At 43.8% G+C, this 18,572-nt stretch overlaps 1 protein-coding gene across 3 annotated transcripts in view; it reads left to right on the top strand.

Annotated features, from left to right (window-relative positions):
- xpo6 (exportin 6) overlaps positions 1–18,572 on the top strand; it is an 83,832-nt gene that overhangs the window by 32,470 nt on the left and 32,790 nt on the right. For 2 of the 3 annotated variants that reach the window (XM_078417970.1, XM_078417969.1), the window contains exons 6-9: positions 4,953–5,030; positions 14,862–15,315; positions 17,225–17,351; positions 17,488–17,597. In XM_078417970.1, the coding sequence (XP_078274096.1) occupies positions 4,953–5,030; positions 14,862–15,315; positions 17,225–17,351; positions 17,488–17,597 (769 nt within the window). The remainder of the gene's footprint in view (positions 1–4,952; positions 5,031–14,861; positions 15,316–17,224; positions 17,352–17,487; positions 17,598–18,572) is intronic. The other variant, XM_078417971.1, reaches the window with a different exon arrangement.

The raw sequence follows: 18,572 nt of genomic DNA on the forward strand, positions 1-18,572 counted from the left end.
AAGAGCTGCTGCAATAAAAGAGAAGAGAGGAAAAGAACATCAGTCCTTTCAGGGCCGATACCAGGAATTAATTCTTAAGGGATTGGACAGGCTAGATGCGGGAAAAATGTTCCCCATGTTGGGGGAATCTAGAACCAGGTGTCACAATTTAAGAATAAGGGGTAGGCCATTTAGGACTGAAATGAGGAAAAACTTTTTCAGCCAGAGAGTTGTGAATCTGTGGAATTCTCTGCCACAGAAGGCAGTGGAGGCCAATTCACTATGTATTCAAGAGAGAGTTAGATATGGCTCTTGGGACTAATGGAATCAAGGGATATGGGGAGAAAGCAGGAACAGTGTACCGGTTCTGGATGATCAGCCATGATCATATTGAATGGCGGTGCTGGCTCGAAGGCCCGAATGACCTACTCCTGCACCTATTTTCTATGTTTCTATGATAATTCTGCTTAGTAATGAGATGGCCGAGATTGTGAATGCATTCCTGGGGATGATAGGCATTTGAGGTGGAGCCCTGTCGTGCCCTGCGCCTGCATGACCCCGTAGGATCTGCTCGATTTCCAGCTCGCTGTTGGGAGACCTGATGCGCGGCCCTTTTTATTTCTAAGCTCTGCGTAGATGAGGGTGTGGGCATCACACTTCAGTAAAGATGCTTTGTTGAGGGTACAGAAGAGAGTTAAGAAAATAATTTAATAAAATACATGGATATGTTGGAGACTCCTTGTAACGGAAGTTGTGAAGAAATTGGATGTTAAAATTACTAAAGGGCTCAGACAGAGTATCGATAGATAATCGTCTCCTGCGTACTGGTGTATAAATTGGGAGAACTGTCCGGCAGACTACTCGTGCAAATCCTGACATAGTTGTACTCCGAGAATCGTTTCTGGCAAACAATATGCTAGGCTTCTCCATTGCTTGTGTACTGGTAGTACTGACTTAACAAAAAGATTAGACAGGCAGGAAGGAGTAGCCCCAAGAGTTCCCAGCATTGATTGCAGAAGCTTTCCTCAATTGATGGATCTGCTCCTTGTGTTGAATACTTGGAAGCAGAAATGAAAGTGGAGAGGGTATAGAATATTGTTTGGAAGGGGGACCTCGTTATTGATCATCAGGAATGTACGGCAGCACCAGTGCTGACTGAGCAGAATCCTGAACGGCACATCTGCCAGATTAGGTCAGTGTCAGGTGGTGCGTGAACCAGCTCTGATTATAAACATCTTGTGGCCCATCTATAGCTGGTGCATCTGTGCTTGATGCCACTGGTAGAAGGGACCACGACACAGCCCTTATGGAGGAACCTCACATCTCAGGCACTCCATGTTGTGTGGCATAACAGTTACAGACCTACCAACCATTCCAAATTTGGCGGAAAGTTTCCACTTTCTTATTTCATTTCCGCCATTCCGATTTCGCCTCACATTTTTCCGCAAAACAGACAGTTCAACAGTTCAACAGAGCTGGACTCTCTTCGCCTCGCTGCTGGCCCGGCCTCACCGCTGTACTCGCATCACCTCGCCACTGGTCTCGCCTCGTCGCTGTACTCGCCTCGCCAATGGTCTCGCCTCGCGCCGCTGGCCCTGCCTCGCCTCTCGCTGCTGGCCCGGCCTCGCCGCTGGCCCTGCCTCGCCTCGGAGCGTGAGGCCCGTTGATGTTGAGAGGGGATGGGGGAGGGGACGGGGGAGTAGGGATGGGGGAGGGGGTTAGGGTGCGGAGGAGGGGGGAAGTGGAGTGGAAGGAGGGAGTGGGGGTCGAGGGGGAAGGAGGAAGGGAGGGGGAGAATGGGGGTGGGAAGGGATTGGGGGAGGAGGGGTGGATTTGGGGGAGAAGGGGGAGGGGACGGGGGAGTACTGGGGGTGGGGAGGAGCAGGGGGAGGGGGTGGGGAGGAGATGGGTTGGGGGGGTCATGGACCATTGTGATTTGCTGTTGAAGACCACTGGAGCAAGTATGTCTTCAATTAAATTAGGTTTGTGCAGTTTTTGAAGTGAAACTCTTTCTTCATAACTTAGTCATAATTTTATGACCATTGTTCTTTTATTCAATACCTAGAGAATTGGGATGTGTAAGGAAAAAGCAAAATAGAAAAAACAAAACAAAACAATTTTTTCTTTGTTGTAAAAAGTATTTCTGTTCAATAACCTTTCTATAATAGTAGAATATACTCATGATAGGCCTGACATTGTACATGTAGTCCAAGAACTACAGACTGATGGAAATAATAGTCGTTTTTCACACGGGAATGTAGCGCAACGCGTACGTGCATTTGCCGTGCATACTTTTTTTTGCTGAAAAGTTGCATTACACGCCATATTATTGATTTAAAATTCTGAATTTTGGACATCAAAATTCTGAATTTGTAAAATCAAATGTTGGGAGGTCTGCAGTTATGTTAAATGAGATGGATTCAGCACAGATCTGACACCTCAAAATCAGGCGTCCACAAGGCACCACAGGCCATCAGCAGCAGAAGTATAAAGCACAGTAATTTGTACCCTCGTGGCCCAGAATATGACTCTGCCATTATCATTTCCAGCTAACCAGTGGATCGAGCCTGGTTCAGTCAAGTGTTGGTTTGTTGTTGTTATGTTACCAATGCAGTAGAAAACTCTTTTACATGCTATTCAGGAAAATCATACCATACATGAGTACAACAGGTCGTGTAAAAGAGAAAATAGAGTGCAGAATATACTGTTAGAGCTGCAGAGAAAGTGCAGATTTTTTTTTAAATGGTTCAAGGGTCACAGTGAGATAGATTGGTAGATCGAGAATTTATCCGTTGCTTATGAGAGGTCAGTTCAAGAAATGGATAACAGTGGGGAAGAAGCTGCTTTTGAATTTGAAGCTTTTGTATCTTCTGCCCAACGGTAGGGGGAGAAGGGAGAATACCTTGAATGTAACGGGTCCTTGATTATATTTGCTGCTTCCCCAAGGTCGTGTGAAGTAAGGATGGGGTTGAAGCGGGAGGCTAGTTTGTGATATACTGGGTTGTGATATCAACTCTGGCATTTCTTCCGTCTTGAGCAGAACCGTTGCCAAACCAAGCTGTGATACATCTGGATAGGATGCTTTCTATGGTGTGTCTTATAGAAATTGGTAAGAGTCATTGCAGGAGGTAGAGGTGTTAGTGTGCTTTCTTGGACCTAGTCAATGTGGTTGGACCAGGACAAATTGTTGGTGTTTGCACCGAACAACTTGATGTTCTTTGTCATCTCCACTTCAGCACCACCGGTACAGGCCGGGGCGTGTACTCCATCCTGCTGCCTGAAGTCAATGACCAGCTTTGCTTTGCTGACATTGAGGGCGAGGTGTTGTTCTGACACCATGTTACTTTGTGCTCTTTATCTCCTTTCAGTCTCGTCATTGTTTGTGAACCAACCCAATACGGTGGTGTCATGTGCAAATCTGTAAATGAATTTGGAGCAGAATTTGGTCATACAGTCATGAGTGAAGGTATAGTGAGTACAGTAAGGAGCTGGGAACACATCTTTGCAAGGCACTGGTGTTGAGAATGATTGTGGAGGATGTTTTGTCACATATCCTAAGTGGAGCTAGGGAACTTGCGGAAAAGATTCATAAGGATGTTGCCTGGATTGGAGAGCTGTAATTACAAGATTAGATAGACTGGCTCTGTTTGAACAAAGAACTGAGGTGACATGATCGGGGTGTATAAAATTGAGGCATAAATAGAGTAGATAGTCTTTTTTTTTCCACAGCTAAAATTAGATGGTAAATTAGATGGGGAGGTTTAAAGGGGATCAGAGGGGTAAATTTATCTGCAAGAGGAGTTGGTACCTGGAATGAGCTGTCAGAGGAGGAGTGGTGGCAGGAACAGTAGGAACATTTAAGAGGCATCTGGACAGGTACTTGAATGAACAGAGCTTTGAGGGTTTAAAGGTTATGGAATTAATGCAGACAAGTGGGATTAGTATAGACAAGCAAGATGGCTGGCATAGATGCAGTGGGCTGAATGGCCCATTTCTATACTGTGCAACTGATTCTGTCTCAAAATCACCCTTTTCCATTTGACTTATTTGGGTCTCGTAAATGTAAATAAGGTTTTTTTCCCTGAGTTCAGCTGAGGCTATCTACATTGAGGTCAGCTGTGTGGTTTTCCTTCCCCATTCAATAAACTTCCTATTTTGCAACATTCTACTGCCTGTATGGAACTTATGCAGGCTTTTCTGGGAAGCACCAGGATATTGGTCTGCAAAAAGATTCCCCGTGGAGCTGTTGCAGCCACTGGCTGTGTGCACTCGTACTGATCCAGTCATCCAGGTCAGCAAGGATGTACCCAACATGGAACACATTTGTAGACAGTAATAGGAGACTGTCAGCTGGCCTTTTGTGATGAATGCCCATTTAGTCTTTCACAAGGCTTGCTGAAATAGAAAGGATTTGATTACTGTTTCATGTGCTCTTCTGCTTATCATTTCTAGTAAACGCTAAGTATTGTGTAAGTGAAGCTGCTGCTCTGAAGTGTTGATTAAAGCTCTTTCCATTGTGCTTTGAGGAAGGTGACTGCTAGTGAATATTGCAATTGGCCAGGTTTTCTTCAGTAAATATCTCCGCTGTTTGAGCTATAGAAATGAAATGTGTAAACACGGCACACAATCATGAGTTACAGAAATACAGAAATGGGCTGTCGCTTTGTGTGGAAGATAAAAAGCCTAAATCAAGGACCGGAGTGCAGAAGCTTCACAGGGCATTGTTGCAATTGAAATAACATTCTGCAGCAGGAAAGCACTGTATCCTCCTGGTTAGTGCTCATTTGGAGGGTGAGGGGCAAAATAATCCACACAATAATGGCTGCTCTTGTTACTGTTCTATGTTTCTGCCTATTGTAGATCATTCATCACCTGAAACTCGGGGTTACGCTAATTTTGTGGCGCTAGTTAATATTCATGAGTAAACTCTACATGCAAGGGTTAGAATTTCTCAATATTATTTTTCTTTGCAGGTATTTTAGAGACCATTTGGGATAAAAACAGTGTTACGGCTGCTACTCCACCTCCCTCCCCAACGTCAGGAAATAGTGGTAGGTTTTGCTATTGGTTGTAATTCTTGTCACTTGGCCATGACCAGTCAGTCTGAGCACAGGAAGTAATTCTCATTAAACACGCCCATCTTGCTGCCAACCACGTGTTCTGAAGTTGGGATGGTGTCTCTCTTTCTCAAATAAATAGCTTGAGATGTATAACAAGCAGAGGGAAAGTAAAAAGGTTACGCTGTAGTAAGCTCGGAATGCAAAACTACTTTGTCATATTATTGTGTTTTGCGCAAGATGTATTGTCTCGAAGAAGCGGAGTCTTTCTAACTTTTCCCTCCCTTAACTTTGGGATTTAAAGCAAGACCACTAACCAGGAACATTAACTAAAATCAAATAAAAACTGCAGGTGTTTGAAATCTGAAATATAAACAGAAAATGGTGGAAATATTCAGCGGGTCAAACAGCATCTGGGGAGAGAGAGAAATGGTCCATATTTCAGACTTTTCATTGGAATGAGAAAATAAGATTTTTTTTAAATTGCAGAGGAGGAAGGGTGGCAAGAGCAAAGTGTTTGTGATAGGGTGGAGGAAGTACAAATAGAGGGAGATGAATGAGGAAAAAGAATAAAGAAAAGAAAATAATTGCAGGAACTGAGGGAGAACATAGTAATTGCTAAAAATCTGAAGAGAATGCGGGGCAGCAACATTGGTGAAGAGTTTAAAATGGAGCTGACATTACAAGTAACTACCTTGCATCATAAATGGCCCGTTCTGACAGGCAAACACTGGTTGTAATCTGTTGAATTGAAAATGTGCAATGTTTCTTGAAGATGCTTTAACCTCTGGAGCACTAAGAGATCAAAGACAGGTCAAAATGAGAGTGGGATGGAGACTTGGCGATGGGTAACAGAGGCTCAAAGTCGCATGGTGAATGAAAGAGTTCTGCAGGTGTTCATCCAATCTGCAACCGGAAGAGAAAACGAAGCAGTGAGCTCTGAATGCATTAATTAAGTGGATGAATCATTGCTTCATCCAAAGGATTGTGTGGGTCACGAAAAGGAGGCGTAGGACAGGGTGAAAGGCCAGGTTCTGCCTCTACAGTTGTGTGGGAAGGTTCCATGAGAAGGGGAGGTGAGAGATTGAAGCTGGCTTTTGGCATTCTCTCTGACTCCCTGCTTCACTCTTCCATCTCCATTAGCAACCACTTCTCTTCACACCACTATCACATCCAGTGTCTCCTTTCAAATCCCATCTCCTCCCAGCATCCTGCAGGTGATTCAGTGTTTTACTTGCACTTCTAATTTCGTGTAGCACATTTGGTGCTGTACATCGGAGAAGCCAGAGGTGAACTGGGTGGCTGCGTTACAGACCACCTCTAGGTCCACATGGATAACCCAAGCTAACTGTTCCCTGTCACTAACTCGCACTTCTGTCTGATCACTTACTCAGTTCGGGATGTGCATAAGAAACAGGAGCAGGCCATTCAGCCGCTTGACCCTCGGTAACATCATGGCTGATCTTGGCCTCCACAGCACTTTTGTGCTCTTCCCCCATACCTTGTAGTTTATGTCTGTCCGTTTCCGCTTTGAATATATTTAGTGACTACCTCCACAACTCTCTGGGACGGTGAGTTAGAGATTTATGATCCTTTGATATATTTTTTAAATCTCGCTCTTTTTTGATGTGTGTGTCACCTAGTTCAGAAACTGTTCCCTAATTGTATATGACCTCATGAGAGAAAACATCCTCTCGGCATTTCACCCTACCGATTTCTGATTATTTTTTCCCTCCCTCTATCCTGTGCCCTGGTGCATGGATCAGTTCTGCCCTGCAGTGTGTTGCTTCATTATGGTCTCTGGGCCCTGTCATCTACAGATGCACAGTCTGTAGTCACCACTGAGCTTGTACAGTGGAGAAATCTCTGGCTCGGGGGGTAGGGGGGGGGGAGATGTACAGCTGAACAGAGGCTGAGGAGATGGCAGCTCCCATTGCACCCAGCAGGAGTTGATGAGAGACGTGGGATCTGGGCAGTCCGTCAGCATGGAGCTGTCATTGCTCAAGCCCAGCAATGACCTGCACCAGACTCGACCGAGATAGCATTTCCTCGTGCTGATTAGAAAGCAGACCTGAGCCTGGATCACAATACTGAGTGTCTGCACTACTTGTCCAGCTCTCTCGGCCTGTCTCAGTCTGTCCCTCTGTACTGAGCCATGCCACAATGAGAACTTTAACTGTTTCATTGCTGTAGCAGTGCCCACAGAGGGCAGAGCCACAGCCGAGTTCCCAGGCAGCAGGGGCATGTGTTCATGCCAGTTACCAACACGGCAGCATTGTCAGCTACAATTACTCATTTTAGCACTACTTCCATCAGCAGAATTCAGAGTTCAGAATGAGATCGCCTCTCATTCCAGTGTGTAGACCTAACCTGCACCACTTCTTCAAGGGTCACTCATTTCATTCTGGGATCAAGCAGGTGACCCACTGAACTGCCTCTGATCCTTAAATCCTTAAAATCCTAAATCCTTTAGTGAAACACTAAAATTGGTGTACTCCAGCATCAGCCTTGCTCCATAAAATTATCTCAAAATTTCTTTTTTTTTAACCATACTCTATAAAATGTCTTTGCAGTCAAGACCACCATTCCATTCACTTCAGTAATTACTTGCTGAACCCCTATACCAACTGTCTCTGTTTCATGTACTAGGGACACAGTTCTCATTGTGACACAACATCTTGTAGTTTTATTCAGTGTTAAATACGTTTTTAATAATTCTTGTTCTAACAGAGCTTAATATAAACTTAAGGAAGAGCATCTCATCTTCTGAGATATTTTTGATGGTGAATTCTGCAAAGGTGAATTTCTGTTACCCGAACTGGCATAAAGCGAGGGTCGCCTGCACTGATTTCAAAAATTTCAGCTAACCAGCCTTTCTGGTTTCTTTCAGTCTGAAGAAGGGTCTCGACCCGAAACGTCACCCATTCCTTCTCTCCTGAGATGCTGCCTGACCTGCTGAGTTAATCCAGCATTTTGTGAATAAGCCTTTCTGGTTTTATCAGTTCTGATGCAAGGTCATTAACCTGTAACGATAACTCATTTTTACTCTCTCCCTGATGCTGTCAGATCAATCAAGCATTTCAAGCATTCTCTTTTATGCCAGACTCCCAGCAATTGCTGTGTTCTGCATCTCATGGTTCCAGCTTTGCTTTTCCTGTTCACATTTATCTCCATCCATCTATACCACCTTCAGACAGACCAACTATGATCAATGAGCCTTTATCGCCCTACCTCAGAAGACAGCAGCACCAGCTGTTATCTGAATTCTCCACTCTTATCACAGATACTCCCTTTTTGTTCTGTCCACTATTTGCCTTTCTCTGCAATTGAAAACACCCTTGTTTATTTAATTTTTCAAATTCTGATGTAAAGCCTTTGATCTTGAAACATTAATTTTATTTATACCTTCGCAGATTCAGTCTGATTGCTGAATATTTCCATATTCTGTTTTCATTTTGGGAGTTTAAAGTAAATAGTTCAATGATTACCTTCTACAGATATCAGTGCTGATTCAATAAATGAGTTCGGTATCTCGACTCAGCATGCGCCGGTCATAGGTCGCAGGGGCTAAACATTATCATTGGCTGATCTGCTGCATATATACAGACCTGCGTTTCATCGGTATTTTCCAGTTTTGCTTCGTAGAGGTAAGAAAATACGGCTTTAAAAAATATTAATTAGGTGTGTTTAGGTTTATTTGTACTCCGGTAGACACAAAATGCTGGAGTAACTTACCGGGACAGGCAGCATCTCAGGAGAGAAGGAATGGCTGATGTTTCAGATCGAGACCCTACAGGAAGGGTCTCGAGCTGAAACGTCAGCCATTCTTTCTCTCCAGAGATGCTGCCTGTCCCGCTGAGTTACTCCAGCATTTTGTGTCTATCTTCGGTGTAAACCAGTGTCTACAACTCCTTCTTACACTTTAAAAAATCCCCACGCTTGGTGCTTCATTGTGGGTTACAGAGCTCCCTCCCACCCTAGGCAGTCACTTGTGCCGCCTCCCAGAGGAGACACGGGCGATGCACAAACTCACCCTCATTCCACACATACCTCGCTCCTCCCTTATGCCGATCCTGGGGATGGTGGTGCCAGCAGAGGCTTTGTTCGCCAGCGCTGGCTCCCTGTAGCTGGTTGGCTGGGTCTTGTTCCCTCGATCACACCCCCGCTGCGCGTTTCCGATTGCAACACCTGTAACCTGACGGAGCGGCACCCGACAAGTATATGCCCGCCTGTCCCGGGGACCACTCTCACGGCAACACTGGCTGAGGATTCAGCCGGTCAGGTGCCGCTCCGTCAGGTTACAGGTGTTGCAATCGGAAACGCGCAACGGGGATGTGATCGAGGCAGCAAAACCCAGACAACCAGCTACAGGGAGCCAGCGCTGGCGAACACAGTCTCTGCTGGCACCACCATCCCCAGGATTGTGTGGAATGAGGGTGAGTTTGTGCAGCGCCCGTGTCTCCTTTGGGAGGCGGCACAAATGACATTGCCTGGGGTGGGAGGGAGCTCGGTAACCCACAATGAAGCCCCCAGCGTTGGGGATTTTTTAACATGTAAGAAGGAGCTGTAGACGCTGATTTACACCGAAGATAGACACAAAAATGCTGGAGTAACTCAGCGGGACAGACAGCATCCCTGGAGAGAAGGAATGGCTGACGTTTCAGGTCGAGACTCTTCCTGTAGGGTCTCGATCTGAAACGTCAGCCATTCCTTCTCTCCAGAGATGCTGCCTGTCCCGGTAAGTTATTCCAGCATTTTATGTCTACCGGAGGACAAATTAAACATAAATACACCTAATTAATATATTTTTAAAGCAGTATTTTCTTACCTCTACGAAGCAAAACTGGCAAATACGGATGAAACGCATGTCTGTATACACGCAGCAGATCAGCCGGCGAGAATGTTTAGCCCCTGCGATCTATGGCCGGCGCATGCTCAGTCGAGATACCGACATCGCTTATATACAAATTACTTGAACTACTTCCAAATTATAAACAATCAACTTACAGATAAAACACAAACTGTTGGAGTAACTCAGCGGGCCAGGCAGTTTCTCTGGAGAACATACACAGGTGACGTTTTGGGTTAGTGTCCCGACCCAAAACATCATCCATCCATAATCTCCATGGCCTGCTGAGTTACTTCAGCACTTTGTCTTTTTTTGTAAAGCAGTGTCGGCAGTTCCTTGTTTCTATCAATTTACAGATCCTCAGCTCGGCTGAGAGTTGTAGTGTATGATGGTTCCTCAGACATTTGACGCCAAACATTCATTTTCACCTTGACTGACCAGACTAGTGATCCTGACTCCTCCAACTGTTGTTCTGACTGCCTCTGACCACAGTAGCATGGTGGTAAATGGTTTATCCTCCTTGTCCCCTGCTGCAGATGTGCGACCATTACCTGACTAGCCATCTTTGGTGTTACATCCAAATCTTGTCTTTGTCCCAACAACTAGGCCTGGATTATTAATTCTACTCAACAATATTGTTGTTGATAAAACATGAGACTCTACTTTGTCTACCTTCTCCTTTAAGTCCCAAGCAACTTGCTGTAAAATAAGCTCTTCCAAATTCTTGCTCACTATGTTTCCACAACAGTGTTTTTCTGTGCTTTTTCTCTAAAGGTTTTACTACTTTTGGGATATAAATAATCCAAAGCCAGTTCTTCCCCAAATATTATTCAAGTAACCGGGCCTTATCGAGTAGATCTGAATGGAGCCTTTTCTGGCCAATATCTAATTAAATACTGATGGGATTTGACTTGTAGGAGAATACCCACTGCTTGTGCCCACCACTGACATCATGCATGTTTTCAGAAGGTTTCAGAAAAGTGTTCATTATATAGTTTCAGAATAAAAACACCTTTATGTTGCATTAGAATGTTTAAGTGCGCTGTTCATAGATCAAAGAACAGGCCCTTTGTCCCATAATGTATGGGACAAACATGATGCCAAGACCAACTCTTAACTCCCTGCCGATAAATCAAATCCCTCCATTCTCAGCATATCCATAAGCCTATCTAAAAGTCACTTAAACGCCACTCCAGCACCGACCCCAGCAACGTGTTTGCGGCACTTACCACCCTCTGTCTTGTCCCACTCATCTGCTTTACACGTAAGCCCCTTAAAACTGTGCCTCCAGTATTTGACTTTTCTACTCTGTGGAAAAAGGTTCTGACTGTTTACGTTATCTATGCCTCATAGATAACGTAAACTTCTATTTCTCATGTGCATGAGAAATAGAAGCCAAAGTAGGCCACTTGGCCGTTTATACTTGCTCCATATTTAATAAGGCCATTGATTTTTTTTTAACCTCGTGCCACTTCCTGCACTAACCTCATTTCCCTCGATTTCATGTGCTCAGCAGCCTGATTCTTCACAACCCTCATTGGTCACCAATTCCTCACGTTCTCAGCTATCCTCAATAGTTGACCTCTTAATTTGAGACTGATTCCTAACCTGCTAAGACCTGCAATAATGTTGTAAATTTCAATGAAATTACCCTCAATTTTCAAATTCCGAGTATACTTCTCATTCTTACACTCTGTCCTGCAACACAAACTCCACCATTGTGGGAATTGATCTGGTGAGATTTGGTTGCTCGCCCTCTGTCACAAGTCAATGATCCCTTGGGTAGGGAAGCTTGGCCTGTATGTGATCGAGGTGTGATCTCTTCAGACCCCCATGTAGTTGCAGTTACAGCATCTTGTAGGCTCATTCTCTTGCAGCAAAGGCCAACATGCCATTTGTCGCCCTGTTGCTTACTGCACTTGCCGGTTAACTTCCGGTGATTAATGTACAGGGACACCCAGACCCTTTTAAACCCCATCTTTAAACTACTTAAAAAATACTTTGCCTTGCCTACAAAAGTGGACGACCACGTTGTTCTACACTGCTGTCTGCTCTGTCCTTGCTCATTCACTTGGCCTTGGTACTTTGAAATCTTTGGAAACCATGACACACTGCTTTGGATCATCTGAAATTCTGTGTTATGCTTGGTTATCTCAATATCGTTGATGTAGATTTTGAACAGCTGGGCCCCGGCACGGCTCCCTGTGGCATCATGCTACCTACTGCCTCCAGTACAAAAACAGCCCACTCTTCTTTTGTTTACGGATTAATTGATTGTTGTGTGAAACCTTATCAAAGCCCGCACAGTCCAAAGATACAGTATCACTATTTCCTTTAACCTTACTCTTAAACCTCAAACTCTTAACATATTTGTCAAACATGATTTCCTTGTCATTAATCCATGTTGACTCTGTCCAACATATTTACTGTTTTCTAATTAAAATGCAGGCTGTTAAAAGACTCGAGTGCGTTCCAGGAGCAGATCTGGAACGGACTGCTGGGCCCTGTGAGTCCACTCATTCATTCCATGACATTGTCTCAACTCCACCTTGCCCTACCCCCACATTCCTGTGTTCCTTTAGCACCCATAAATCTATTTAACCTCTGTACTAAATGGTTGGTCATACTTGCTCTTAGATATAAACCCTTCCATCCTGCACATCCTCCATGGTTTCTGCCCTGTTAGTCCCCTTAAGAATTTTGTTTTGATGAGATCACTGCTCAATTTCTGTACTTTAGGGAGTATTGATCGGTCATCTCTCCTCATTGGGCAGTCTTCATAGCCCAGCAATGGAAAACTATATCACACTCCCTGAAAGGCAGGTATCCCCTTCATTAGCAAAGGAGATCATATTGTAGAGTTCTGAGAATGGTCTCGTGAAAACGACAGTGGCGCAGCAGTAGAATTGCTGCCTCACAGGGCCAGATACCTGGGTTCGATCCTGGTTATGGGTGCTGCCTTTACAGAGTTTGTACGTTCTCCCTGTGACTACGTGGGTTGTCTCTGGGTGCTCCGGTTTCCTCCCACATTCCCAGGTGTACAGGTTTGTAGGTTAATTGGCTTCGTAAATTGTCCTTAGTGTGTAGGATAGTGCTAGTGCGTGGTGTGAATGCTGGTCAGCGCGGACTTGGTGGACTGACGGGTCTGTTTCCACTATAAATTCTAAACAAAATACTATATAATAGCAATATAATTTCTTCTCTTTTATACGAAAGTCCATTTTGAAATAAAGCATAAAGTGCCATTTTCCCATGTTCAAATCAGAAAGCCTTCCCATCTCAGTATCAGCTGGAATCGGGCTGTGGCAGTGGAATACAACAAGACATGGCCTGTTTAGCCTTGCAGAGAATATTCGCTCAATGCCAAGTTCGAGGCTCTCCATATGTTTTCCAACTGAATAGCTAATTAAATTTTTGTTGAGATTTATGTCAAGCAGTTGGGAAGAGGCACTAACTGAGCATAGTTGAGGAATGCTGTGCAAATTGCCTTAGCTCTCACCAAAGCATACCCTAGTTTGATGCCCCTCTAACTTTTTTTTCTTCAATCTCTCTCCATAAATAAGTACCTTTACTTCATATAATCAGCTTCATGATTACTGTCAATGGGGGTTGTCTAATGATTATATCATGTTAAATTGTTGCTGTACTTCAATGGACCAAGTTCAGTGCAGTAACGTGCAGTAAAACATGCAAATCCCGATGACTCAGTAACCAGCTCACCAGCTCTGTAACTTGCTGAGATTCGTGCTTGCCCTGGGTCTCTCCAAGTTCAATGGAGAATTTATTATTATATTCTGACATTATAATAATCTAATGACCAATGTGCTGGGAAAATAATATTTGAATAGCATCTAACGGTCCATAAAATCAGCCAGTCAGGCACCACCAAAGATGCAATGATGCCGGATTATCAGAGTTTTGCTGTAGTCTCTTAGCTGCTGAAGAATCCATTGGGTGTCTGCTACTTTCCAACAGGTTAATGTAGCAGTAAATATCACTGATAGAATCTATTAGCACGGATAACTGAGGTGCTCCCTACAATGTCAAATTATAATCAAAAAATAAATAGCAGTGCACTCAGAAGTGACTAAGATTTAATTCACAAAGGTTATTATGCCACTTCAGAATTTCATTTCAGGCATTCTTTGTCCTCAAATGAATTGATTAAACCATGTGTTTGTTGGGGAAACTGGATGTGTATCATCCACAGAGTTGATGTTTACTCCAGTCTGGATATCCAAAATCAGAATATGTTTGGGATTCTCACAAAATTGGATATATGAATCTTGGACCAATCGTTTCCATATGCTGTCATTATAAATTTGAAGCATTTCAAGACTATCACAACTGGAGGGGATGTTCTAGCGTTAGCAAAACCATAGCCAAATGATAAGACCTGTAATAGTGGGTGTATTCTAGATTTATCCATCATTCAAATGCTGCTCATTTCCAAGGAATTTGGATTTGATTTTTTTATTTGAAGCATAAAATAAAATGGGCATTCTTACCAAATCTATAAAGCAGTTGTTAGAACCGAAATGCTTACAGTCCATCCCCAGGTAACGAACAGATTCCACTTTATAAACGTCCATTAGTGATAAAATACATAAAAATCACCCACGTGCCAAAATCACCAGCTTTGGTGGTGCCACACTGGCAGATTTTACAGACTATTGGATGTTCTTCAGCTGCCAAATGTCTATAAGAAGAAACAGTTACTGAAAAGTGGAGAGAGTGGAGAAATTAGTTCTGCTGGGTGTACATACCTTTGTTACTGTCACATTCTCAATGTTCACTATTAAGGAGGCTCAATTGTATGTAGAGGTGCACATAATTTGGGCTTTCGGAACCTGGGACAGCGTGTATTGAGTTACAATATTTGTGTCTCGCAACACTAGTATCTGCTTTTGTGCATTTTGCTGAGCGTATCTATGATCCTTGAACTGTGCAAGACTAATGGTTTTCTTTTCTGTTAGGTGATTTGCTTAGCAGCCTATTGCATGCTCCCCTAGCTGCCAAATTATTAAACCAGCCAATTCCAATCTTGGACCCAGAGAGTGAACACGTTTGTTCTCTGGCTCTGGACTGTCTCACTCATCTCTTCAGCTGGATCCCGCTCTCCACCAGTATCACCCCTGCGCTCATCACCACCATCTTCCATTTTGCTCGTTTTGGCTGTGACACACGTGCCAAGAAGTTAGTTGCTGTGAATGGAAATGGCCACAACAACAACCTGATGCCAGAGCGAGGCAAGCTGGGTGTGCTGGCCATGTCTTGTATCAATGAACTCATGTCGAAGAACTGTGTCCCTGTGGAGTTTGAGGAGTATCTGCTGCGCATGTTCCAGCAGACCTTCTACTTGCTGCAGAAAATCACCAAAGAGAACAATGCACACTCCATAAAGAGTCGTTTAGAAGAGCTGGAGGAAAGGTAAGCTATGTAGTGAGCATCATATAGTCTCAGTTCTTGGAAACTAAGAATGTGGATTGGCTGCAGGGTAAGCAGCCAGTGTGTGGGATTTGAGTGACCCATGTGCACAAGATTTGAACATTGCTTAAATTTGTGTAGGCCATCTTTGTATTCCTAGCCAACCATCGATAACCCGTTCACACTAGTTCTACGTTATCCCACTTTCTCATCCCTCCCTACACACTAGGGGTAGTTTATAGAGGTCAATTAACCCATATCTTTGGGATGTGGGAGGAAACTGGAGCATCCAGAGGAAACCCACACAGTCACAGGGAGAGAATGCAAACTCCACGCACACAGCACCGGAGGTCAGGATCAAACCCAGGTCTCTGGCGCTGTGAGACAGCGGCTCTACCAGCTTTGTCACTGCCGCGGATGTTATACCTGCAGTCAAAAAAGCGCACAAAGATAAGTGTGGGTCTACAGGCCAATCAGTATAGCTGCAGTTGTGGGAAGGTTCTAGAAACAGTCAGTTGATTAGGTGTGGATTGACTAGAGAAAGTCGGTGTGGATGTGTAATATCAACGGCAAATGTGTGTAATTAACAATCAAGTTTCTTGATGAAGTAACAAGTGGATTGATGAGAGATGTAGTTCAGGCAGTACATGTTGATATTTAATAAAGTGCTACCTAATTGACTTTGCATCAAGTTAGAAAGCCATTGAATAAAGGCATGGAAAGGAAATTGGCCCAGTAGATAGTACATAGAACAGTACAGCATATGAGCAGGTCTTTTGGCTCACAGTGTCTATGCCAAACATGATGCCAACATAATCTAATCTTCCCTGCCTGCATGTGATCTGTACCCCTCAATTGCCTGTATATCCACATGAAGTAGTCATGGGGAAACCGACTGAAAGGTTCAATGAAAGTTTGTCAACTTGAAACATTAACTTGATTTTACTCTCCACAGGTACTGCTTGACCCTGCTAAATATTTCCTGCATTGTTTTGACTGTAATTGTGAAATATTGTTTTACGACTAAAGGAAAGTGTACAGTGATTTCCCTGGCGGTCAGTACGAGGACTATTGCTTTGTTAAACGGAGCAAAATCTTCAAAGCAGCTGTGACACAGAACTAGGTGGTGAAGAAAGGGCTTCAAGAGATAGAGACAGGCTGGTAATATTAACGGTGAATGTTTAATTTTGAGTGGTGGGAGGTGTTGCATTTTAGTAAGAAAAATGAGAAAAGGCAATATTAACCGTGCAATTTTGCAAGGGTTACGAGGGTGCAAGATCTAGGGAAAACTGCTCATTCAAACTGACTTGATGAGGTAAGAAAATTAACATTAGCACACTGGGTCGCCTGACCATAAGACATACGAGCAGAATTAGGTCATTTGGCCCATTAAGTCTGCTCCACCATTCAATCATGCCTAATCTAATTTTCCCTCTCAACCCTATTGTCCTGCCTCCACACCTTTGACGCCCTTACTGATCAAGAACCTATCAATCTCCGTTTTAAAAATACCCAATGACTTGGTCCCCACTGCCTTTTGTGGCGATGAATTCCATAGATTCACCACCCTCTGACTAAATTCCTCCTTGTCCTTGGGGTCTGGCGAGGATGGGAGCCAATTCAATTACATGGTTCAAAGTGGAAATGGTTACGTTCTCTGAAAGGAAAGAGATACAGGACTGGGGAAGTGGGACAAGCTATAACTGCATTGTCATGGAGTTAGTATGAACTTGGGCTAAATGTCCACCTTCAATGCAGAATCATTCTGGGATTCAGTTTCAGCAGGTTATATTTGCAAGACTTTATTCATTATAATGTAAACAACCCCATAATTGGTAGCAATAACGTTGTAGCTCCCTCCAAAGCATATACTGTTATTGTTGTTAAATCTCTCTCATCATTTCCCGTGTAGCTATGTGGAGAAGTTCACAGACTTCTTGCGCCTGTTTGTCAGCGTGCATCTGCGGAGGATCGAGTCCAACTCACAGTTCCCAGTGGTGGAGTTCCTCGGCCTTCTCTTCAAGTACACCTTTCATCAGGTGAGACTGCTCTCGTATTCCAATGTCACTGCCCTCTCCTGTAGCAACACTGTGGCGTCGGTTTCATGGCCTTCTCTTTGTTACCTAACTCATTTGTGGAAGCAACAAAGATATTTTCTGCTGTTGTGTTTTCCAGCCTAGTCACGAGGGTTATTTCTCTTGCCTTGATATCTGGACGATATTCCTGGACTACCTGACCAGTAAAATCAAGAGCCGGCTGGCTGATCGGGATGAGGTGCTCAACAGGTCAGCTGCTGCTGCTTTCTAGTACTCCTGCAGCTTCTGCATCGCCAGAGATCTGTGCGTTAGGCAAGATGGCATTGCTATACAATTGTCCAGTGGTTCAGCAAACTGGTGGTGACTTTTGTGAAACTGCCTTCCTCCCCGTTGAACTTCTTTCTCAACCTTTTTATTTTCTGCATGAATATTCAAAGGTATCTTGATTTGTATTTGTTGAATAAAAAACATAACTTGGTGGTAGTTTCTATGTGACGATGGCAGGAAATAACAATCACCTACGTTGCTGGTGTGACTGAATTAAGAGAAGAGCATTTGGCTAGGGCCAGCCCTGTACAGTGTCTTTTTGTTCTTATTGTGTGAAAGAATATCACAATTTTTATCACTAAAAGTTGATAGAATCCAAATATATCTGAATCGTCCGATTGGAAAATGTTTTATTTATAATCTCTAATGATGTAGTTTTAAATGTTTGTTTTAATCAATCAACATCCACTATGATGTAACCCCTCCTTGTCTCTAACTTCTGCAATCTTCAGGTCTGTGTTCTTCTAATTCTGGCTTCTTGTGCATCCACAATTACCCTTGCTCCATGATAGGTGAGCACGTGATACATTGTCAAATCAGCTGAATGTGGTCACTGCTGACCTTCTGTTAAGATGTTTAAATTGGGGAGAGGGACAGGTTCAGTCTGGGTTTCACTGCCGTCTTCTTCGGCAGGTGTGTGTGTTGGTGATTGATGTAGAGCTAGGCTGGGAAATGCAAAGGATATAAGTAAACACTGGGCTAGATCTGGATTGGGACAGGTTTGCAGAGCTGAAGTGAACATGATTTCCTCTAATTCCAGAGCCACAAACCCAGAATTGCTTCAAGCTTAGGCTGTCTATCCCCTTTTGCCTTGTACCATCATTCGTTATCTCCCAGGTATATGGTTCCATACATACAAACAAGTGTTTGGGAGACGGGCAGGATGCATTTGCCATC

Source organism: Rhinoraja longicauda, chromosome 21 (genome assembly GCF_053455715.1).
Source record: "Rhinoraja longicauda isolate Sanriku21f chromosome 21, sRhiLon1.1, whole genome shotgun sequence".
Classification (NCBI taxonomy): Eukaryota; Metazoa; Chordata; class Chondrichthyes; order Rajiformes; family Arhynchobatidae; genus Rhinoraja; species Rhinoraja longicauda.